Raw genomic sequence first — 22,083 nt, forward strand, 5'->3', positions numbered from 1 at the left:
GTCATGACGCTGCAGAGGGGCAGACGTCGTGACGCTGGAGGAGAGGGGCAGACGTCATGACGCTGGAGGGGAGGGGTGACGTCATGACGCTGGAGGAGAGGGGTGACGTCGTGACGCTGGAGGAGAGGGGCAGACGTCGTGACGCTGGAGGAGAGGGGCAGACGTCATGACGCTGGAGGAGAGGCAGACGTCATGACACTGGAGGAGAGGGGCAGACGTCATGACGCTGGAGGAGAGGGGCAGACGTCGTGACGCTGTAGAGGGGCAGACGTCGTGACGCAGTAGAGGGGCAGACGTCATGACGCAGTAGAGGGGCAGACGTCATGACGCAGTAGAGGGGCAGACGTCATGACGCAGTAGAGGGGCAGACGTCATGACGCAGTAGAGGGGCAGACGTCGGGACCTTAAAGCGGAAAGACATTTACACCGGAGCTTTGGACAGATTTGTTTTGCGGCCCCACGTGATCCGGCGGAGACAGACGAGGGTGAGCATCGCAAAATGGTCCCAAGAAGATGGAAGGTGCTGCCCGGGAGCGAGGCCCAACCCCCACCCAACAGGCAGGTTAAAACTGAGGAGGGCCTGGAGATTGAGGTCAAGGTGGAGGAGGAGGAGGAGGAGGATGAGGATGAGGGCCTGGAGGAGACCATGGAGATGTATCGTGTCCACAGCACCAACACCAACATCCCACCCCGGACTAAGGTACTCAAGGCCACAGGTATTGTTGCTGCTGGTGCTGGTGCTGAGCCAGGCCCAGGCCCAGGCCATGCACAGGACACTGCTGCCTCAATTGTGATGAAGAAGGTCAGGAGACGCGCTAAAGGGCCTGTCCCACTGTGGCGACCTAATTTTCGAGTTTGCGCTCGCCACAAACTCGCAGCACGGTCGACACCAAAGATCCTATAGCGGAGCAAGATAGACCACTCCTGCTAAATGCAATGGGCTGACGTGTAGTACGCAACGGAGAGGAACGTGGGCCTTTTTTCCATCCATTTCAGTAACCAGACCCGACCCGACCCGCAGTGTAATCAACGTTGCAGGGGAACAGTTTGTGTTAATAAATCATATTTCTGAGAATGAGGAAAAGATTTTTACCAAATTTATATATTGCTAAAAGTAAGATCTTGACCGCTTTTGACTCACTGCGATGTGATTTCCGAGAGAACGCCGCCATTTACGGCCGTCATTTTTGGCCACCTCGCTCAGAGCCCCCCTCCGCCGGACTGGACCGGAGGAATTTTCCCATCGATGAAAAATCAGAGAGATATTAATGTTTTAAAAGATTTCGCCATTCTCTCTGCTGCCCCTGCTGCTGGGAGGGGGAGGGACTATAAAACCCTGGAAGTGGTGTGCCTCACTCAGTCTCTGCAAGATGGAGGAAGTGAGAGGGTCAGGTCTCTGAGCTCTGAATAACACTGAACACATGTGAGTGTGGTTTGAAAATGAAAAAATGGTTGCTTTGAAATGCTGCACTGCAAAAAAAATGGCTGTTGTTGGTGGTGGTAACTGCTTTGAAAGGCTGCACGGCAAAAATGCTGTTGTTGTTGGAAACTTGACAACTTCCTATTTGCACTGAATATTGATTTTAGATAAAACGCTACCACTTACGGCTGTGATTTTTGGCCATCTTACTCAGTTCCTCGCCACTCATCAGGTGCAGAGGATTCTTCCCATCAATGAAAAATAAAAGTGTTATTAGTGTTTAAAAAAATGTTGAGAATCTCTCTCCTGTCAATCATGCTATGAAGGCCACGCCCTTCAAGTTACAGGGGGAGAGATTATAAAACCCGTAAGTGTGGGTGTGGCTCAGTCGCAGCAAGATGGGGGAGAAAGAGGTCATGACACTCAGCTATGAATCAACTGCACACACTGAGTGTCTACTGAACTGTGAGTGTGGTGTTTATGTGGTGTTTTGTGCGGTTTTATGGTGGTTTCACCCTGCTTGTGAATGAATGTGTACGGCCGTCAGGAGCTACTTGAGCTCGGCCGTCTCTGCATAACGCGCACCAGAAGCGACTTTCAGCTGCCGCCGGAGATCACCAGGACACCGTGGTCTAGCGGGTCCGCGCCCCCGACAGGAAGTGTCCGGAGGCGGCGCAGGGACCGCAAACAAAGGCGTGGGAAGCGGGGAGGCCATCGAGCTAGGCTGCAATCAAATCCTCACCAGCCAGCTCTGCCCAGCATTTTCCTCGCGAATGTCCGGTCCTTGGTGAGTAAAATAGACGAACTAAGGCTGCGGATCACCACACACAGAAGGATCGCCAACTGCAACGCCATGGTCTTCACTGAGACATGGCTAAAGGACAACATCCCAGACAACGCCATTGAGCTGGAGGGACGCACTGTCTTCAGGGCCGACAGATCAGTGAAGGACTCCGGTAAGACCAAGGGCGGCGGACTATGCATTTATGTGAATAACACATGGTGCACGGACGTTGTTAAGATTGGTAGTCACTGCTCTGCTGACCTGGAATACCTGATGTTAAAGTGCAGGCCCTTCTATTTGCCCAGGGAATTCACATCAACTGTTATCACTGCAGTCTATGTTCCCCCGGACGCTAATGCCAGGCTAGCAATGGAAGAGCTGCAAGCTGCTATCAGCAAACATCTATCTGCCCACCCAGAGGGGGCATTTATTGTTGCGGGTGATTTCAACCACTCCGACCTTAAAACTGTACTCCCCAGGTTCCATCAGCATGTTTTCTGCCCAACCAGAGGAAACAATGCTCTGGACTTAGTTTACACTAATATCACTGAAGCCTACAAAGCCCTCCCCCTCCCCCACCTTGGACAGTCTGACCACCTCTCCCTGTTCCTGCTCCCCAAATACACACCTCTGATCAGACGTGTGAAACCTACCATGAGGACAGTGAAGGTCTGGCCTGAGGGGGCTGTCTCTGACTTACAGGAGCAGTTTCAGCAGACAGACTGGAGTCTCTTTGCTACTCAGTCCACCTCCAATTCACAAGTGGACATCAACTCGTACACCTCAACAGTTCTGGACTATATAAAATTCTGTACCGATAATGTCACTACCCACAAGGAGATAAAGACTTTCCCTAACCAGAAGCCGTGGATGAGCAGGGAGGTCAGACTCCTACTGAAGGCTCGCAATGCCGCTTTCAGATCTGGCGACGCTGAGGGATACAGCTCATCCAGGGCCAATCTGAAAATGGGAATTAGGACTGCTAAACTAAATCATAAACGGCGGATTGAGGAGCATTTCCACAACAACTCTGACCCCAGGCGCATGTAGCAAGGAATCAAATCCCTTGCCGATTATCAGAAAGTTAACACCCCTCCCCCAGACAACGACACCCTGCCTGATGAGCTAAACCACTTCAATGCACGCTTTGACCGAGACAACAAAACCCCAGCCATTAAAGTTGCTCCACCCCCGAATGAACAACCTCTCAGCCTCTCCACCTCTGCTGTACAAGATGCACTGAGCAAGGTGAATGAGCGCAAAGCTGCCGGCCCTGATGGCATCCCTGGCCGGGTGCTTAGGGCATGTGCTGGACAACTATCCCCAGTCCTCGCCGACATTTTCAATCTCTCACTAGCCCAGGGTGTTGTCCCCACTTGCCTCAAGACATCAACCATCGTGCCAGTGCCCAAACAGTCAGCTACAGGGAGTCTCAACGATTTCCGCCCAGTGGCACTCACCCCTGTCATTGCAAAGTGCTTTGAGCGGCTGATCTTGGCTCACCTCAAAGCCTACCTCCCCCCCACACTGGACCCCCATCAGTTTGCCTACCGGACCAACAGGTCTACAGAGGACGCCATATCGGCGGCCCTACACTCTGCCCGGACCCACCTGGACCACAACAACTCCTACATCAGGCTGCTGTTCATTGATTTCAGCTCTGCCTTTAACACCGTCATCCCAGCCAGCTTGATCACCAAACTCAGTGGACTTGGCATCTCCACCTCCCTCTGCAACTGGACATTGGACTTCCTCACTAACAGACCACAGTCTGTTAGGGTCAATAACCTCACCTCCTCCACTATAACACTGAACACCGGAGTGCCACAGGGCTGTGTGCTCAGCCCTCTCCTCTACTCCCTCTTCACCCCCGACTGCATCCCAAAGTACGGATCCAACGCCATTATTAAGTTTGCTGACGATACCACGGTAGTAGGACTGATCAGCGACAACGATGAGTCAGCCTACAGGGATGAGATCCAGCACCTGACAGCCTGGTGTGCCAACAATAACCTCATCCTCAACTCCAAAAAGACGAAGGAGATTATAGTCGACTTCAGGCAGACCAGAGGAGGCAGTCATACCGCCATCCATATAAACGGGACTGAGGTGGAGCGCGTCTCCAGCTATAAATTCCTCGGAGTGCATATCTCGGAGGATTTGTCCTGGTCCCTCAACACCTCCAAGCTGATCAAAAAGGCACAGCAGCGCCTTTACTTCCTTAGGAGGCTCAAGAAAGCCCACCTGTCCCCCCAGATCCTGACCAACTTTTACCGCTGTACCATAGAGAGTATCCTGACCACCTGCTTCACGGTATGGTACAGCAGCTGCACTGCTGCGGACAGGAAAGCACTACAACGGGTGGTGAAAACCGCGCAGCACATCATCGGTGCCCCGCTCCCTGCCATGGATGCCCTCCACCGAAAACGGTGTCTGAGACGGGCTGGGAAGATCATCAAAGACCCCTCACACCCCAACCATGGACTGTTTGCCCTCCTCCCATCAGGGAGGCGGTACAGGAGCCTCAGGTCACGTACCAGCAGGATGAGGAAAAGCTTCTATAACAACACAATCACACTGCTGAACTCGGAGTCCCGACGATAGATTTCTCTGGTCCCTCCGTCCCCCTTTGTTTAATCATTCTGTATTTCCTGATTATTCTGTATCTTCTCTCTTTCTATTTTTTTCTTGTTTTTTCTCTTTATGTACAACTACTACGGTCTGACGCAAAACTGCATTTCGTTGTACTGATACTTGTATTTGTGCGATGACATTAAAGTTGAATTGAATTGAATTGAATTGAAATGGTATGAAACTGCACTTCAATGTGGTGGCCTTGCACACTGCTTGAAATGGCATGAAACAGCATTAGCATTTGGTGGCTTTGCACCCTGCTTGAATTGACATGAAAATGCACTTGAATTTGGTGGCCTTTCAGCCTGCTTGAAATGGAATTTCAAGGAATAGCCAGCCATGAGTCAACTGCCAGCCCACCAGCCATTAGTAAGCTGCCAGCACATCAGGCTTGAGTGACTGAGCTGCCACCCCAAGAATCCATTTGGCCACAATGTCCATACTAACCAGTCCCTTCAGCCCACAGTACCCATACTAGCGCTCCAGAAAGCCCCCCCCCCCCCCCACCACTGGCCACCAATATTGGAATTGGTGGAGAGGTGGAATATTGCGTTGGGGGACCAGTCCTCCCGTGTGAACATGGGACCCTATGGGTCCCACTTAGTCTAGTAATTTTTACTTTTACAAGGATGTTTCCGTAACCGGCTTCCGTCTCCGCACTAGTATCTTTGCTCCGCTACAGAAAACATAGAAAAACATAGAAAATAGGTGCAGGAGTAGGCCATTTGGCCCTTCAAGCCTGCGCCGCCATACAATATGATCATGGCTGATCATCCAACTCAGTATCCTGTACCTGCCTTCCCTCCATACCCCCTGATCCCTTTAGCCACAAGGGCCACATCTATCTCCCTCTTAAATATAGCCAATGAACTGTGGCCTCAACTACTTTCTGTGGCAGAGAATTCCTCAGATTCACCACTCTCTGTGTGAAATTTGTTTTTCTCATCTCGGTCCTAAAAGATTTCCCCCTTATCCTTAAACTGTGTGACCCCTTGTTCTGGACTTCCCCAACATCGTGAACAATCTTCCTGCATCTAGCCTGTCCAACCCCTTACGAATTTTGTAAGTTTCTATAAAAATCCCCCCCCAATCTTCTAAATTCTAGCGAGTACAAGGCGAGTCTTTCTTCATATGAAAGTCCTGCCATCCCAGGAATCAGTCTGGTGAATCTTCTCTGTACTCCCTCTATGGGATCTTTGGTGCGGAGACGGAAGCCGGTTACGGAAATGGTGGCCGAAAATTACCCATGAATCTGCCCATGACCGTACTACGTCTTTTTCGTTGAGTGATCTATCTTGCTCGCTGTAGGATCTTTGGTCGACACGTGGTCCTAGGAGGTCACTGCAGCTCTCCTCCATGCTGGAGAGAAGTTCCTGCATGGGGGGGGAGGGGGGTTGCATGTAAGGTCATCGGGTCAAAGGGTGTAACGTGCGGAGCAGCTCAATCCATGTGGAGGACAAGGCAGCTTCCGGCACGTACTGTTACTACACGAAACGCGGACTTTCTCACCCGTTAAAATCTGCCAAAATGGTCAATTTTTGCTGTAAATAATTGTGGAAATCGGGGTAACCGTGAGAGACATTTATCCTACTTCAAGAATTCCAAAAGTGAGGAGAAAAGATGGGAAAGGGATGCGGCAGCTGAGGGGACAACAACGGCTAAATTGGTTGCCGAACATTGGCCGTGCAGATGTCAGGTTTGAAAATATTGGCAATTATCGTTTCATCTGTGTTTCAAAGAAACATAGAAAATAGGTGCAGGAGTAGAGGCCATTCGGCCCTTTGAGCCTGCACCGCCATTCAATATGATCATGGCTGATCATCCAACTCAGTATCCTGTACCTGCCTTCTCTCCATATCCCTGATCCCTTGAGCCACAAGGGCCACATCTAACTCCCTCTTAAATATAGCCAATGAACTGTGGCCTCAACTACCTTCTGTGGCAGAGAATTCCAGAGATTCACAACTCTCTGTGTAAAAAATGTTTTTCTCATCTCGGTCCTAAAAGATTTCCCCCTTATTCTTAAACTGTGACCCCTCGTTCTGGACTTCCCCAACATCGGGAACAATCTTCCTGCGTCTAGCCTGTCCAACCCCTTAAGAATTTTGTAAGTGTCTATAAGATCCCCCTCAATCTTCTAAATTCTAGAGAGTACAAGCTGAGTCTTTCCAGTCTTTCTTCATATGAAAATCCTGCCATCCCAGGAATCAGTCTGGTGAACCTTCTCTGTACTCCCTCTATGGCAAGAATCTCCTCAGATTAGGAGATCAAAACTGTACGCAATACTCCAGGTGTGGTCTCACCAAGACCCTGTACAGCTGCAGTAGAACCTCCCTGCTCTTATACTCAAATCCTTTTGCTATGAATGCTAACATACCATTCACTTTCATCACTGCCTGCTGCACCTGCATGCCTACTTTCAATGACTGGTGTACCATGACACCCAGGTCTTGTTGCATCTCCCCTTTTCCTAATCGGACATCGTATTCATCAACAGTAAGGTATTATTTGTGTTTTTTCTTGATTCCTTTGGTATCTATAAAGTTTTAGAAGTGATAAATCTGACTGTAAAATTTTGAAATCGCCAATGAAGTGGGTGTTTTTTTCAAGATTCAAGAGAATTTATTGTCATGTGTCCTTGATAGGACAATGAAATTCTTGCTTTGCTTCAGCACAACAGAACATAGTAGGCATGACTACAGAACAGATCAGCGTGTCCATATACCATTATCTAAATATATACACACATCAATAAATAAACTGATAAACAAATAACAGATAATGGGTTATTAATGTTCAGAGTTTTGTCCAAGCCAAGTTTAATAGCCTGATGGCTGTGGGGAAGTAGCTATTCCTGAACCTGAAAAAAGTAAATACTTCTGAAGCTAAATTTATTATTTAAAAATTCTCCAGACTTACGAGTGGTGTGTGGAAAGGTAGGTTTTCTATCATTATGCTATTGAGAAGTATATTTTGGCAAATAATGAAATGTCCTGACAGCTTAAACATCCACTCCCTTTCAAAGATATTGTCAATTTGCTGAGGTTGATTATGTCCAACTAACAGCTAACAATTATGCCATTCCTTGACTTGCATCTGAGTAATTCAAAACCCACGTATGGTTTTGCGATTTTTAAAAATTTTGCATCATAAGTGTTTTCTTTTTGCACGTAAAAACCCACTTGAGAACCACGTGCGATTTAAAAATTTACAGCCGGATTTATCACTTCTGAAACTTTTTAGATACCAAAGGAATCAAGAAAACACACAAATAATACCTTACTGTTGATGAAATACAGTGAGCAAATGCGATAATTGCCAATATTTTCAATATCGATATCTGCACGGCCAATGTTCGCCAACCACTTTGACTGTTGTTGTCCCTTCAGCTTCTCTCTACCGTCATTTCTCCTCACTTTTGGAATTCTGAAGTAGGATAGATGCCTCTCACGCTTACCCCGATTCCCATAATATTTTTTTTAATAATGGCGATTTTTAAACGGGCCCGCTACCCTGGAAACACTGGTAAATGCTTAAGTTCATCGCGTGTACTCCAGTTGGCGTTGCATGGCAACAGTACGGGTCACGGTTCGTGACCTCGACTGGGTTTTGGTCGCCTAATTATAGGAAGGATGTCAACAAAATAGAGAGAGTACAGAGGAGATTTACTAGAATGTTGCCTGGGTTTCAGCAACTAAGTTACAGAGAAAGGTTGAACAAGTTAGGGCTTTATTCTTTGGAGCGCAGAAGGTTAAGGGGGGACTTGATAGAGGTTTTTAAAATGATGAGAGGGATAGACAGAGTTGGCGTGGATAAGCTTTTCCCACTGAGAGTAGGGAAGATTCAAACAAGGGACATGACTTGAGAATTAAGGGACAGAAGTTTAGGGGTAACATGAGGGGGAACTTCTTTACTCAGAGAGTGGTGGCGGTGTGGAATGAGCTCCCAGTGAAGGTGGTGGAGGTGAAAAAGTTACTTTTATAACTACTAAACCAGGTTCGCTTCTTAATAAACAGACACCACACAAACTGTTTGGTAGGCCAGTTCAAAACTTTACTTAACATCGGCCGATGGGAGCGAGGATTCCAGCTAAGTGACCAATGTAGACACTCAACTGTCCCCGGTCCTCTTCTCTGAACAACAGAATTACATTGCCTTAAATAGGTTTTTTTTGTTCCCTTAACACCTTCCACAGACATTAATCATGTCAGAGGTACAGGAAAAGGTTTCCACAGATTGCATCACATCAAACCTTTTGTTTACATGGTACAAGATATACTAAAAACATTGGCTATTTGCTTTATCTCCAAATAGACCACCCCTAGCTCTTTTCACTGCTTCCTCTGTCATTTGGTCCCTCATAAACATAGGTCATTTGTTTACAAAGATGTGACTGTTTATTTCTCTCTTCCTTTATTGCCTCCTCCCCCATAAACATTGGTCATTTGGTTTATGGCATCTTACTTTCAAAGATATCTCTCTAGCTCCTTCACTTGGGAGACAATGTTATCTCACACACCCCACAACCTGAGGAAAGCCTAATTTGACACTAAATATAAGCTGTAAGCTAGCCCAGAAACCAATTTAATATCTTCTTATATTTTTAACTAAAACTCGGCTTCATCAGAGGCAGGTTCGTTTTTATCATTTAAAAATAAATTGGATAGTTATATGGACGGGAAAGGATGGAGGGTTATGGTCTGAGCGCAAGTAGATGGGACTAGGGGAGAATACGTGTTCGGCACGGACTAGAAGGGTCGAGATGGCCTGTTTCCTTGCTGTAATTGTGATATGGCGATATGGGTGCAACCTCCCGATAGTCGCGGTCGAGGAGAATTTTTTAGCGTGCTGAAAAATTGGTCGGCGTGGAAAAAATCAATTGGTTTTTTACTTGTAGGTTTAGTGGAAGCAGGTCGGCATGCTATCGTAGGTAATCGAAGGCAAGGGAAAGTAGTCGTTTGTATATCACGTTTGCTCGTTGCAATGGCTCCTTTGGTGAGTAAACAGCAGCACGAGATGCGCTGTCATTCCAGGGCGCGGTCATTGCGAGAGTTTTCTGTTAGAGCATCAGACTTGTTTTAGACATGGCTCCAAAGAAAAGGCAGAAGTGCAGGGTTAAGGCACAACCCTCAACACAAACCTGCCATGCAGGTGTTGCTGAACCAGGAGGAGGAGTGGCAGGAGTGGCCGGAGGAGATGCCACAGGAGGAGGAAGACCTGGAGGAGGAAGCCCTGGAGGATGAGACCAGGGAGGGAGGCCACGTCCCCACCACCACCGCCCCATCCTTGAATGGCCCATTTAAAGCCAACAACGCAGCCCCTTCTTCCGTGTCTGTGTCAGACACAGCATCAGAAACGGACGCCCCATTGGTGGTGAGGAAGGACTGGAGGAAGGTTTTGCCTTTTACCTTCAGCAGGCAGCAGGAAGGAGAACTGGTGGAATGGTATCGGCAAAACACCATCCTGTACGATAAGGAACATGAAGATTACAGGATGAGGGAGAAGAAGAACAAATTATTCCAGGAAAAGGCGAAGGAATATCCTGACTGCACCTGTAAGTACCTGCTTATTTGTTAACTTCAGTAGCTCTACCATTCTCTTGTCACCATTTGCAGGACATTTTCACAGGTTCCTTTAGATTTAAAGCATCATTTTTTCCTGCAATATAATAGACAATAGGTGCAGGAGTAGAGGCCATTCGGCCCTTCGAACCAGCACCGCCATTCAATGTGATCATGGCTGATCATCCCCAATCAGTACCCCGTTCCTGCCTTCTCCCCATATCTCCTGACTCCGCTATTTTTAAGAGCCCTATCTAGCTCTCTCTTGAAAGCATCCAGAGAACCTGCCTCCACCGCCCTTTGAGGCAGAGAATTCCACAGACTCACAACTCTCTGTGAGAAAAAGTGTTTCCTCGTCTCCGTCTAAATGGCTTACTCCTTATTCTTAAACTGTGTGGCCCCGGGTTCTGGACTCCCCCAACATCAGGGACATGTTTCCTGCCACTAGTGTGTCCAAGCCCTTAATAATCTCATATGTTTCAATGAGATACCCTCTCATCCTTCTAAACTCCAGAGTGTACAAGCCCAGCTGCTCCATTCTCTCAGCATATGACAGTCCCGCCATCCCGGGAATTAACCTGGTAAACCTACTCTGCACTCCCTCAATAGCAAGAATGTCCTTCCTCTTCCATTCTCATGCAGGTAGGCAGGCAATTAGCACAGGATATATTTGTTTCAAAGATCCGACATATTTTATCTTCATAGTTTATCTGAAGAAGGGCCTCGACCCGAAACATTGCCTATTTCCTTCGCTCCATAGATGCTGCCTCACCCGCTGAGTTTCTCCAGCATTTTTGTCTACCTTCGATTTTACAGCATCTGCAGTTCTTTCTTAAACATAAATAGTTTATCTTCAGTATCTCTTGCAGGCAATCAGGTTTTTATGATAGATTTAGCACCTCTTCCATTCTTTTGCAGACTTGCAGGCAAAATTCACAAGTCTAATTTCAGGTAGTCTTTACTGTCTCCTCCCCTTCTCAGCTCTCCCACTAGTCCTCTGGCTCCTCCTCTTCCTTTCTTCCCCCCCCCCCCCCCCCCCCCCCCCCCCCCCCACCCCCACAAAGATCCCGTCACAGCGGAGCAAAAATACTAGTGCGGAGACGGAAGCCGGTTACGGAAACATCCACGTAAAAATAAAAGTTATTGGGTAAAAATCTTCTCCCCATTTTCAGAAATATAATTTATTAACACAAACTGTTCCCCTGCAACGTTGATTACACTGCGGGTCGGGTCGGGACGGGTCGGGTCCGGTTACTGAAATGGATGAAAAAAAGGCCCACGTACCGCTCCGTTGCGTACTACACGTCAGCCCATTGCATTTAGCAGGAGTGGCCTATCTTGCTCCGCTATAGGATCTTTGGTCTGAAGAACGGTTTTGGCCCGAAAAATGTTGCCCATTTCCTTCGCTCCATAGATGCTGCCTCACCCACTGAGTTTCTCCAGCATTTTTGGCTACTTTCACAGCTTATAGAAACATAGAAACATAGAAAATAGGTGCAGGAGTAGGCCATTTGGCCCTTCGAGCCTGCACCGCCATTTAATATGATCATGGCTGATCATCCAAATCAACATCCCATACCTGCCTCTCTCCATACCCCCTGATCCCTTTAGCCACATCTAACTCCCTCTTAAATATAGCCAATGAACTGGCCTCAACTACCTTCTGTGGCAGAGAATTCCAGAGATTCACCACTCTCTGTGTAGAAAATGATTTTCTCATCTCGGTCCTAAAAGACTTCCCTCTTATCCTTAAACTGTGACCCCTTGTTCTGGACTACCCCAACATCGGGAATAATCTTCCTGCATCTAGCCTGTCCCAACCCCTTAAGAATTTTGTAAGTTTCTATAAGATCCCCCCTCAATCTTCTAAATTGCAGTGTGTACAAGCCGAGTCTATCCAGTCTTTCTTCATATGAAAGTCCTGACATCCCAGGAATCAGTCTGGTGAACCTTCTCTGTACTCCCTCTATGGCAAGAATGTCTTTCCTCAGGTTAGGAGACCAAAACTGTACGCAATACTCCAGGTGTGGTCTCACCAAGACCCTGTACAACTGCAGTAGAACCTCCCTGCTCCTATACTCAAATCCTTTTGCTATGAATGCTAACATACCATTCGCTTTCTTCACTGCCTGCTGCACCTGCATGCCCACTTTCAATGACTAGTGAACCATGATACCCAGGTCTCGTTGCATCTCCCATTTTCCTAATCGGCCGCCATTCAGGTAATAGTCTACTTTCCTGTTTTTGCCACCAAAGTGGATAACCTCACATTTATCCACATTATACTGCATCTGCCATACCTTTGCCCACTTACCCAACCTATCCAAGTCACCTTGCAGCCTCCTAGCATCCTCCTCACAGCCAACACTGCCCCCCAGCTTTGTGTCATCCGCAAACCTGGAGATGTTGCATTCAATTCCCTCATCCAGATCATTAATATATATTGTAAATAGCTGGGGTCCCAGCACTGAGCCTTGCGGTACCCCACTAGTCATTGCCTGCCATTCTGAAAAGGACCCGTTTACTCCTACTCTTTGCTTCCTGTCTGCCAGCCAGTTCTCTATCCACATCAATACTGAACCCCCAATACCATGTGCTTTAAGTTTGTATACTAATCTCTTATGTGGGACCTTGCCGACAGCCTTCTGTAAGTCCAGATATAACACATCCACTGGTTCTCCCTTATCCACTCTACTAGTTACACCCTCGAAAAATTCTATAAGATTCGTCAGACATGATTTACCTTTCATAAATCCATGCTGACTTTGTCCAATTAATTCACCACTTTCCAAATGTGCTGCTATCCCATCTTTAATAACTAACTCCAGCATTTTCCCCACTACCGATGTTAGACTAACTGGTCTGCAATTCCCCGTTTTCTCTCTCCCTCCCTTTTTAAAAAGTGGGGTTACATTAGCTACCCCTCCAATCCTCAGTTTTGAAAAATGATCACTAATGCATCCACTATTTCAGCGGCTATTTCCTTCAGTACTCTGGGATGCAACTTATCTGGCCCTGGGGATTTATCGACCTTTAATCCATTCAATTTACCTAACACCACTTCCCGTCTAACCTGGATTTCACTCAGTTCATCCATCTCATTTTACTCCCGATCCCTTGCTATTTCCGGCAGATTATTTATGTCTTCCTTAGTGAAGACAGAACCAAAGTAGTTATTCAATTGGTCTGCCATGTCCTTGTTCCCCATGATCAATTCACCTGTTTCTGACTGCAAGGGACCTACATTTGTTTTAACTAATCTTTTTCTCTTCACATATCTATAAAAACCTTTGCAGTCAGTTTTTATGTTCCCTGCCAGTTTTCTTTCATAATCTATTTTCCCTTTCCTAATTAAGCCTTTTGTCCTTCTCTGCTGGACTCTGATTTTCTCCCAGTCCCCTGGTAGGCTGCTTTTTCTGGCTCGTTTGTATGCTTCATCTTTTGTTTTGATACTATCCCTTATTTCCCTTGTTTTCCATGGATGCACTACCTTCCCCGAGTTATTTTTTTGCCAAACTGGGATGAACATTTGTTGTAGTTCATCCATGCAGTCTTTAAATGCCTTCCATTGCATATTCACCGTCAACCCATTAAGAATCAATCGCCAGTCTATCTTGGCCAATTCACGTCTCATACCCTCAAAGTCACCTTTCTTTAAGTTCAGGACCCTTGATTGCTCCCGATGTTGGGGAAGTCCAGGACAAGGGGTCACAGTTTAAGGATAAGGGGGAAATCCTTTAAAACCGAGATGAGAAGAACTTTTTTCACACAGAGAATGGTGAATCTCTGGAACTCTCTGCCGCAGAGGGTAGTCGAGGCCAGTTCATTGGCTATATTTAAGAGGGAGTTAGATGTGGCCCTTGTGGCTAAGGGGATCAGGGGGTATGGAGAGAAGGCAGGTACGGGATACTGAGTTGGATGATCAGCCATGATCATATTGAATGGCGGTGCAGGCTCGAAGGGCCGAATGGCCTACTCCTGCACCTAATTTCTATGTTTCTGAATTAACAATGTTACTCTCCATCCTAATGAAGAACTCAACCATATTATGGTCACTCTTGCCCAAGGGGCCACGCACAACAAGACTGCTAAGTAACTCTTCCTCATTACTCAATACCCAGTCTAGAATAGCCTGCTCTGTTAGCTTGAAGTTGAAATCTTGTCTCCAATACCTCCTACGTTAAATATGCGGGAAGGCAGGCAATTAGCACATGTTATATTTGTTTTAAACTCCCTACTTTGTTTATCTTCTGTACTTCTTCCATTCTCTTGCTGGCGGGCCGGCAATTAACACCGCCGGGGGCTTCCATGGCGTTTAAGTGCGCGGTTGTTGATTGTCTGCAGCACCTCGTCCATTCTCTTCACAATTCACGCTGGCTTTGTGTTATTTTGCACAGATGATCAGCTCTGCCAGTGGATCAAGAACCAGCGGACAATATATGGGAAGCTGACGACCATGGCGACAAAAACTGGGACTGCTGGGAAAAAGTTCACCAAGAGGCAGCAGTGGATTCATGACAAGTGGTCGTTCATGAAACCGCACATCGTGCGAGTAGAGAGGAGGAGGAGCTGCAAGAAGGTGATTTGTATTAAATAGTTTGTCTTGAAGTGGTCTCGACACATTGTAAAGAATAATTCTCCTAAGCATAAGGACTAAGCCATTTAGAACGGAGACGAGCAAACACTTTTTCTCACAGAGAGTTGTGAGTCTGTTGAATTCGCTGCCTCCCTGTGGAGGCCGGTTCTCTGGATGCTTTCAAGAGAGAGCTAGATAGGGCTCTTAAAAATAGTGGAGGCAGGGGATACCTCCAGAACAAGGGGTCACACAGTTTAAGGATAAAGGGGGAATCTTTTAGGACCGAGATAAGAAAAAACATTTTTCACACAGAGAGTGGTGAATCTGTGGAATTCTCTGCCACAGAATGTAGTTGAGGCCAGTTCATTGGCTATATTTAAGAGGGAGTTAGATGTGGCCCTTGTGGCTAAAGGTATTAGAGGGTATGGAGAGAAGGCAGGTACAAGATACTGAGTTGGATGATCAGCCATGATCATATTGAATGGCGGTGCAGGCTCGCACGGCCGAAAGGCCTACTCCTGCACCTATTTTCTATGTTTCTCTATGGGGAGAAGGCAGGAACGGGGTACTGATTGAGGATGATCAGTCATAATTATATTGAATGGCGGTGCTGGCTCGAAGGGCCGAATGGCCTCTACCCCTGCACCTACTGTCTATTGTCTTTTGTCTAAAACAAATTTTATTTCTTCCAGTTTCAAAAGTTAAATCCACCGCCCAGCGCGCCCCATGCACTGGTGGAAGATCCGTTTCAGGGGGCATCTACAACCAGTTCCGGCCTTAAGCCAATTGGGCCAATTGTTCCCAATTGGGCCCCGCGCCTCCTAATGCCGGCCCTGTCCTCAACATCCCCCTCCACCAGTCAGCAGCACTTCCAGAGGAGGATGGCACATGAAAGCCACAGCGGAGCCTCCTCACCAGACGTCACTAATGAAGACGGAGAGGGAGAACGGAATGAGCTGTTCAGGATTGTAAGTCTCTTGTGTAAAAATGCTGCACATTTATCTTCTCATTCATCATGTGGTGAGACCACGTCTGGAGTATTGTGTACAGTTTTGGTCCCCTAATTTGAGGAAGGACATCCTTGTGATTGAGGCAGTGCAGCGTAGGTTCACCAGATTGATCCCTGGGATGGCGGGACTGTCATATGAGGAAAGATTGAAAAGACTAGGCTTGTATTCACTGGAGTTTAGAAGGATGAGGGGGATTCTTATAGAAACATATAAAATCATAAAAGGACTGGACAAGCTAGATGCAGGACAAATGTTCCCAATGTTGGGCGAGTCCAGAACCAGGGGCCACAGTCTTAGAATAAAGGGGAGGTCATTTAAGACTTGAGGTGAGAAAAAACTTTTTCACCCAGAGAGTTGTGAATTTGTGGAATTCACTGCCACAGAGGGCAGTGGAGGCCAAGTCACTGGATGGATTTAAGAGAGAGTTAGAAACATAGAAATTAGGTGCAGGAGTAGGCCATTCGGCCCTTCGAGCCTGCACCGCCATTCAATATGATCATGGCTGATCATCCAACTCGGTATCCCATACCTGCCTTCTCTCCATACCCTCTGATCCCCTTAGCCACAAGGGCCACATCTAACTCCCTCTCAAATATAGCCAATGAACTGGCCTCAACTACCCTCTGTGGCAGAGAGTTCCAGATAGAGCTCTAGGGGCTGGTGGAGTCAAGGGACATGGGGAGAAGGCAGGCACGGGTTATTGATTGGGGACGATCAGCCATGATCACAATGAATGGCGGTGCTGGCTCGAAGGGCCGAATGGCCTCCTCCTGCACCTATTGTCTATGTTTCTATCAACGTATCCATCCATCCATCATTGTACCTTTGACATGGTCATTCATGTTTCAGCTCATTGAACAGGCAAAAGACGCAACCAGAGCATTTCATGAAGACCCCAAGACCAAATCACCGCAGGAGGACTATGTGAAGAGTTTGACCAGTTTCATTGGCTCCCTGATCAACTGTACACCGGATAATCGCATGCTGACATTCACCAGAGGCCTTCTAAACTATGTGTTGGACTTCTGCGAACAGGTCAATATGTCATTGCATTTGTCTTGTCATTCTGCAATATTTGTCCTTGAAATTAATTTCTTAGATGAAATAATCACGATGATTCCATGTGTGTTGTAGTCTGAGCAGCTGATGCCACAAGTGGGACGTCAACAGATGCCACCACGGCAGATGTTTCCTATGGAGCAGCCATCTCAATATTATGAACAGGTATAAAATGTATAATACACGCCTTGATGGTTGCAATTCCCTGTCACAGAACGGGCAATACGGGCTGCAAAGATGAAGTACGAAGGGAAGCTCGCCAGGAATATAAAGAAGGACAGTAAAAGCTTCTTTAGATATGTTAAGGGAAAAAGAGTAGCAAAGTCAAATGTGGGTCCCTTGAAGGCAGACACGGGTGAAATTATTATGGGCAACAAGGAAATGGCAGAAGAGTTGAATAGGTACTTCGGATCTGTCTTCACTAAGGAAGACACAAACAATCTCCCAGATGTACTGGAGGACAGAGGATCTAAGAGGGTCGAGGAACTGAAAGAAATTTTCATTAGGCGAGAAATAGTATTGGGTCGGCTAATGGGACTGAAGGGTGATAAATCCCCTGGGCCTGATGGTCTGCATCCCAGGGTCCTCAGGGAGGTGGCTCTTGAAATAGTAGACGCATTGGTGATCAATTTCCAATGTTCAATTGATTCAGGATCAGTCCTTGTGGATTGGAGAATAGCTAATAGTCAAAAATGCACAACAGAGGATGTACTTCGAGGAAGCACAATCTGCCACAGGCAATGATGGTCCAATTCTACACGGCCATCGTAGAGTCTGTTCTCACCTTCTCCATCATGGTCTGGTTTGGCTCGGCCACCAAGCACGACACCTGGAGGCTGCAGCGAATCGTCCGATCAGCAGAGAAGGTTATTGGCTGCAACCTTCCCTCCATTGACGAACTGTACACTGCAAGGGCCAGGAAGCGAGCGGGCAAGATCATCTCTGACCCCTCTCACCCTGGCCACAAACTCTTTGAATCACTTCCCTCTGGAAGGCGACTCCGGACTGTCAAAGCTGCCACAACCAGACATAAAAACAGTTTTTATCCACGAGTAGTTGCTCTACTCAACAGCCAAAAATCTGTAGCCTCCCTTTGATCTGGTATTTTGTTGGTTCACATGCTTGATCAATGGTGTTTTATCATTAATGTTTTATTATTATTAATGTTTAGTGTTTTCTGAGTCATTCGTAACTGTCACTGTATGTCATGTTGTTACTTGTGGGCGGAGCACCAAGGCAAATTCCTTGTATGTGAATACTTGGCCAATAAACTTACTTACTAATGTTGTCCCACTTTTCAAGAAAGGAGCGAGAGAGAAAACGGGGAATTACAGACCAGTTAGCCTGACTTCGGTGGTGGGAAAGATGCTGGAGTCAATTATTAAAGAGGTAATAATGGGGCATTTAGATAGCAGTAATAAGATTAGTCCAAGTCAACATGGATTTATGAAAGGGAAATCATGCTTGACTAATCTTCCGGAAATTTTTGAGGATGTGACAAGTAAAATGGATGAAGGGGTGCCAGTGGATGTAGTGTATCTAGACTTTCAGAAAGCCTTTGATAAGGTCCCGCACGGGAGACTGGTGACTAAAATTAGAGCACATGATATTGGGGGTAGGGTGTTGACATGGATAGAAAATTGGTTGGCAGACCGGAAGCAACGAGTAGGAGTGAACGGGTCCTTTCCAGAATGGCAGGCAGTGGCGAGTGGAGTGCCGCAAGGCTCGGTGTTGGGGCCGCAACTGTTTACCATATATTTTAATGATTTGGAAGAGGGAATTAGGAGCAACACTAGCAAGTTTGCGGATGACACAAAGCTGGGTGGCAGTGTGAACTGTGAAGAGGATGTTAGGAGTTTGCAGGGTGACCTGGACAGGTTGAGTGAGTGGGCAGATGCGTGGCAGATGCAGTATAATATAGATAAATGTGAGGTTATCCACTTTGGTGGCAAAAACAAGGGGGCAGGTTATTATCTCAATGGGGTTAGGTTAGGTAAGGGGGAGGTGCAGCGAGACCTGGGTGTCCTTCATTTTTTAATTACTGAATGGGTGGTGGATGGAGGATGAAGGCCGGTGGAGAGATGGTGGGAAAAACGGGAGCACACCGGGTCGTTGAATCAGTTGTCATCTTATTGAATGACAATACTAATTCAAGGGCCCAATTGGAGGGAGAGTTCCTTTCACAGCATGTGGAGAGTCTGTGCCAGGGGTTAAAGATGCGGGGAGGGCAGGAGGGTTGAGAAGGAGGGGGTCGGAGATCATGTCAGTAACTCACTCACCGCTGCCGCAGCGCTCCGGGCACGGACAGCAGAACTGGCCGCCACTTCCAGGGTAGGAAGTAGCTCGGGTGGCTGCGAGCGGCCATCGGCCATCGGGCTGCCACTTCAGCGCCTTCTGCCGGCCCCGCTCATCTCTGGAAGTGCTCTCCGTCTGAACACTTCTCACCTGCCGCCGGCCGGCTTCACTCATGTCAGCCGCTTCCCGCAAATCCTTAAATTCCCACAGCCGAGTAACCTGAATCGGTCCCTTGAGCGCGCTGTCGGAATTTAAGGATTTGCGGGAAGGCGAGCGGCAGGTGAGAGGTGTTCAGACGGAGAGCGCTGCCGGAGGTGAGCGGGGACCAGCAGGAGGGGCTGAAGTGGCAGCCGGCGGCCGCTCGCAGTCACCCGAGCTCCTTCCTTCCTCGAAAGTGGCGGCCAGTTCTGCTGTCCGTGCCCGGAGCGTTGCGGCAGCCACCTGAGCTAATTCATTCCCCGGCCACAATGCGGTGGCTCCGTGCCCGGAGCGTCGCAAGTGGATCCCCTCCTTCACAACGCTCCTGCCCTCCCCGTAACTTTACCCCGGGGGCCAGACTCCTCAAACCTCCAGTTTAAATTCCATTTGGAATATTTTGGAGGACCAAGAAACCAAGAACCAAGAACACTGTGGAAGGTTTACCCACCCCGGGAAATACAGTATTTAAAAACATAAAGCACCAAGAAATGTGCTTACCACGTTATTGGTACACAAACTCCATTCTTCTCCCTTTGTTTCCTAAGATACTCTTAAAATAATGACAATCCATATTTGAAAACCCCGACAGGAAACTTGTGCTGTGCATGCACAGTACTGCAAAGGCAGAATTTCAGCCCCGCTTGTCTTTGACGGCTTGAAGCAGCGCTGACGGCACAGACCTTCGTGTGTTACAAGGCACGGAGAATAATGCCACCAGACTGATTCCTGGGATGTCAGGACTTTCATATGAAGAAAGACTGGATAGACTCGGCTTGTACTCGCTAGAATTTAGAAGATTGAGGGGGGATCTTATAGAAACTTACAAAATTCTTAAGGGGTTGGACAGGCTAGATGCAGGAAGATTGTTCCCGATGTTGGGGAAGTCCAGAACAAGGGGCCACACACAGTTTAAGGATAAGGGGGAAATATTTTGGGACCGAGATGAGAAAAACATTTTTCACACAGAGAGTGGTGAATCTGTGGAACTCTCTGCCACAGAAGGTAGTTGAGGCCACACAGTTCATTGGCTATATTTAAGAGGGAGTTAGATGTGGCCCTTGTGGCCAAAGGGATCAGGGGGTATGGAGAGAAGGCAGGTACAGGATACTGAGTTGGATGATCTGCCATGATCATATTGAATGGCGGTGCTGGCTCGAAGGGCCGAATGGCCTCTACTCCTGCACCTATTGTCTATGTTTGTAAGAGATCGATCTCTTAGATGGGCATAATTCCCCCATGCCTTTACTATTTATATTTAATAATTACCATTTCATAATTTTAGTTGGGGTCGGCAGTGCCTACCATCATGGCACATGTACACCATGTACCCTTGTACACCGGTCACTGAAAGTTGGCGTGCAGGTACAGCAGGCAGTGAAGAAAGCTCATGGAATGTTGGCCTTCATAACAAGAGGATTTCAGTATAGGAGTAAAGAGGTTCTTCTGCAGTTGTATAGGGCTCTGGTGAGACCACACCTGGAGTATTGTGTACAGTTTTGGTCCCCTAATTTGAGGAAGGACATCCTTGTGATTGAGGCAGTGCAGCGTAGGTTCACGAGATTGATCCCTGGGATGGCGGGACTGTCATATGAGGAAAGATTGAAAAGACTAGGCTTGTATTCACTGGAGTTTAGAAGGATGAGGGGGGATCTTATAGAAACATATAAAATTATAAAAGGACTGGACAAGCTAGATGCAGGAAAAAAGTTCCCGATGTTGGGCGAGTCCAGAACCAGGGGCCACACAGTCTTAGAATAAAGGGGAGGTCATTTAAGACTGAGGTGAGAAAAAGCTTTTTCACCCAGAGAGTTGTGAATTTGTGGAATTCCCTGCCACAGAGGGCAGTGGAGGCCAAGTCACTGGATGGATTTAAGAGAGAGTTAGATAGAGCTCTAGGGGCTAGTGGAGTCAAGGGATATGGGGAGAAGGCAGGCACGGGTTATTGATTGGGGATGATCAGCCTCTGATCACAATGAATGGCGGTGCTGGCTCGAAGGGCCGAATGGCCCTCCTCCTGCACCTATTGTCTGTGTTTCTATGTTTCTAACTCCTCAGTGAGAATGTTTTGATTTTATTTGAGTTCCACTTATATATGATTCTGTGTTTCAAAAGCAGTCAATGATGGGACATCCACCGCACATGCGAATGGGGGCACAGCCACACCTGCAGGCTGACCAGGTATACAATTTAAAAAATAAAATTGTGAGCTTAGATTGTCCTTTGATTATTTGTCAATCACAGCTTGTTAAGATGATTAAATTCACCCTCCTATTCATCATGTTTATGTGTTTTAAAAATAGTTCATGATCTGACTGCAAAGACATTTAGTTTTAATTCAGAACTAGACTAAGTGGGACCCGTTGGGTCCCTGCTTCACACGGGAGGGCTGGTCCCCAAACGCAATATTCCACCTCTCCACCAATTCCAATACTGCTGGCCAGTGGTGGGGGCTTTCTGAATCGCTAGCATGGGTGTTGTGGGCCGAAGGGACTGGTTTCCAGAGGGCTAGTATGAATATTGAGGGCCGAATGGATTCTGGAGCTGGC

The 22,083-nt window shown here is 47.3% G+C and overlaps 1 protein-coding gene across 7 annotated transcripts; it reads left to right on the forward strand.

Annotated features, from left to right (window-relative positions):
• The first annotated feature begins 312 nt into the window (after positions 1-312).
• On the forward strand, positions 313-21,859 carry LOC129694707 (uncharacterized). 7 transcript variants are annotated; one of them, XM_055631447.1, is made up of 8 exons: positions 313-700; positions 9,921-10,392; positions 14,797-14,978; positions 15,668-15,943; positions 16,835-17,020; positions 17,120-17,209; positions 18,347-18,433; positions 21,650-21,859. In XM_055631447.1, the coding sequence occupies exons 1-8, from the start codon at positions 500-502 to the stop codon at positions 21,842-21,844; spliced, it is 1,689 nt and encodes a 562-aa protein (XP_055487422.1). In that variant the 5' UTR covers positions 313-499; the 3' UTR covers positions 21,845-21,859. The 7 variants fall into 7 exon arrangements, with proteins under 7 accessions (XP_055487422.1, XP_055487423.1, XP_055487427.1 ...); XM_055631448.1 differs by having other exon boundaries at positions 21,653-21,859; XM_055631449.1 differs by having other exon boundaries at positions 319-700; positions 9,990-10,392.
• The last annotated feature ends 224 nt before the right edge of the window (positions 21,860-22,083 follow it).

This window comes from Leucoraja erinacea, unplaced genomic scaffold, assembly GCF_028641065.1.
Source record: "Leucoraja erinacea ecotype New England unplaced genomic scaffold, Leri_hhj_1 Leri_766S, whole genome shotgun sequence".
Lineage (NCBI taxonomy): Eukaryota > Metazoa > Chordata > Chondrichthyes > Rajiformes > Rajidae > Leucoraja > Leucoraja erinaceus.

What these genes read in the sequence shown, in the direction of transcription:
- LOC129694707 (XM_055631447.1), top strand. Translation starts at nt 500, where the DNA reads ATGGTCCCAAGAAGATGGAAGGTGCTGCCCGGGAGCGAGGCCCAACCC. An exon ending in GGAGGAGGAGCTGCAAGAAG is followed by an intron (nt 14,979 to 15,667) that starts GTGATTTGTATT and finishes TATTTCTTCCAG; the next exon opens with TTTCAAAAGTTAAATCCACC. An exon ending in TGGAGTCAATTATTAAAGAG is followed by an intron (nt 18,434 to 21,649) that starts GTAATAATGGGG and finishes GTGTTTCAAAAG; the next exon opens with CAGTCAATGATGGGACATCC.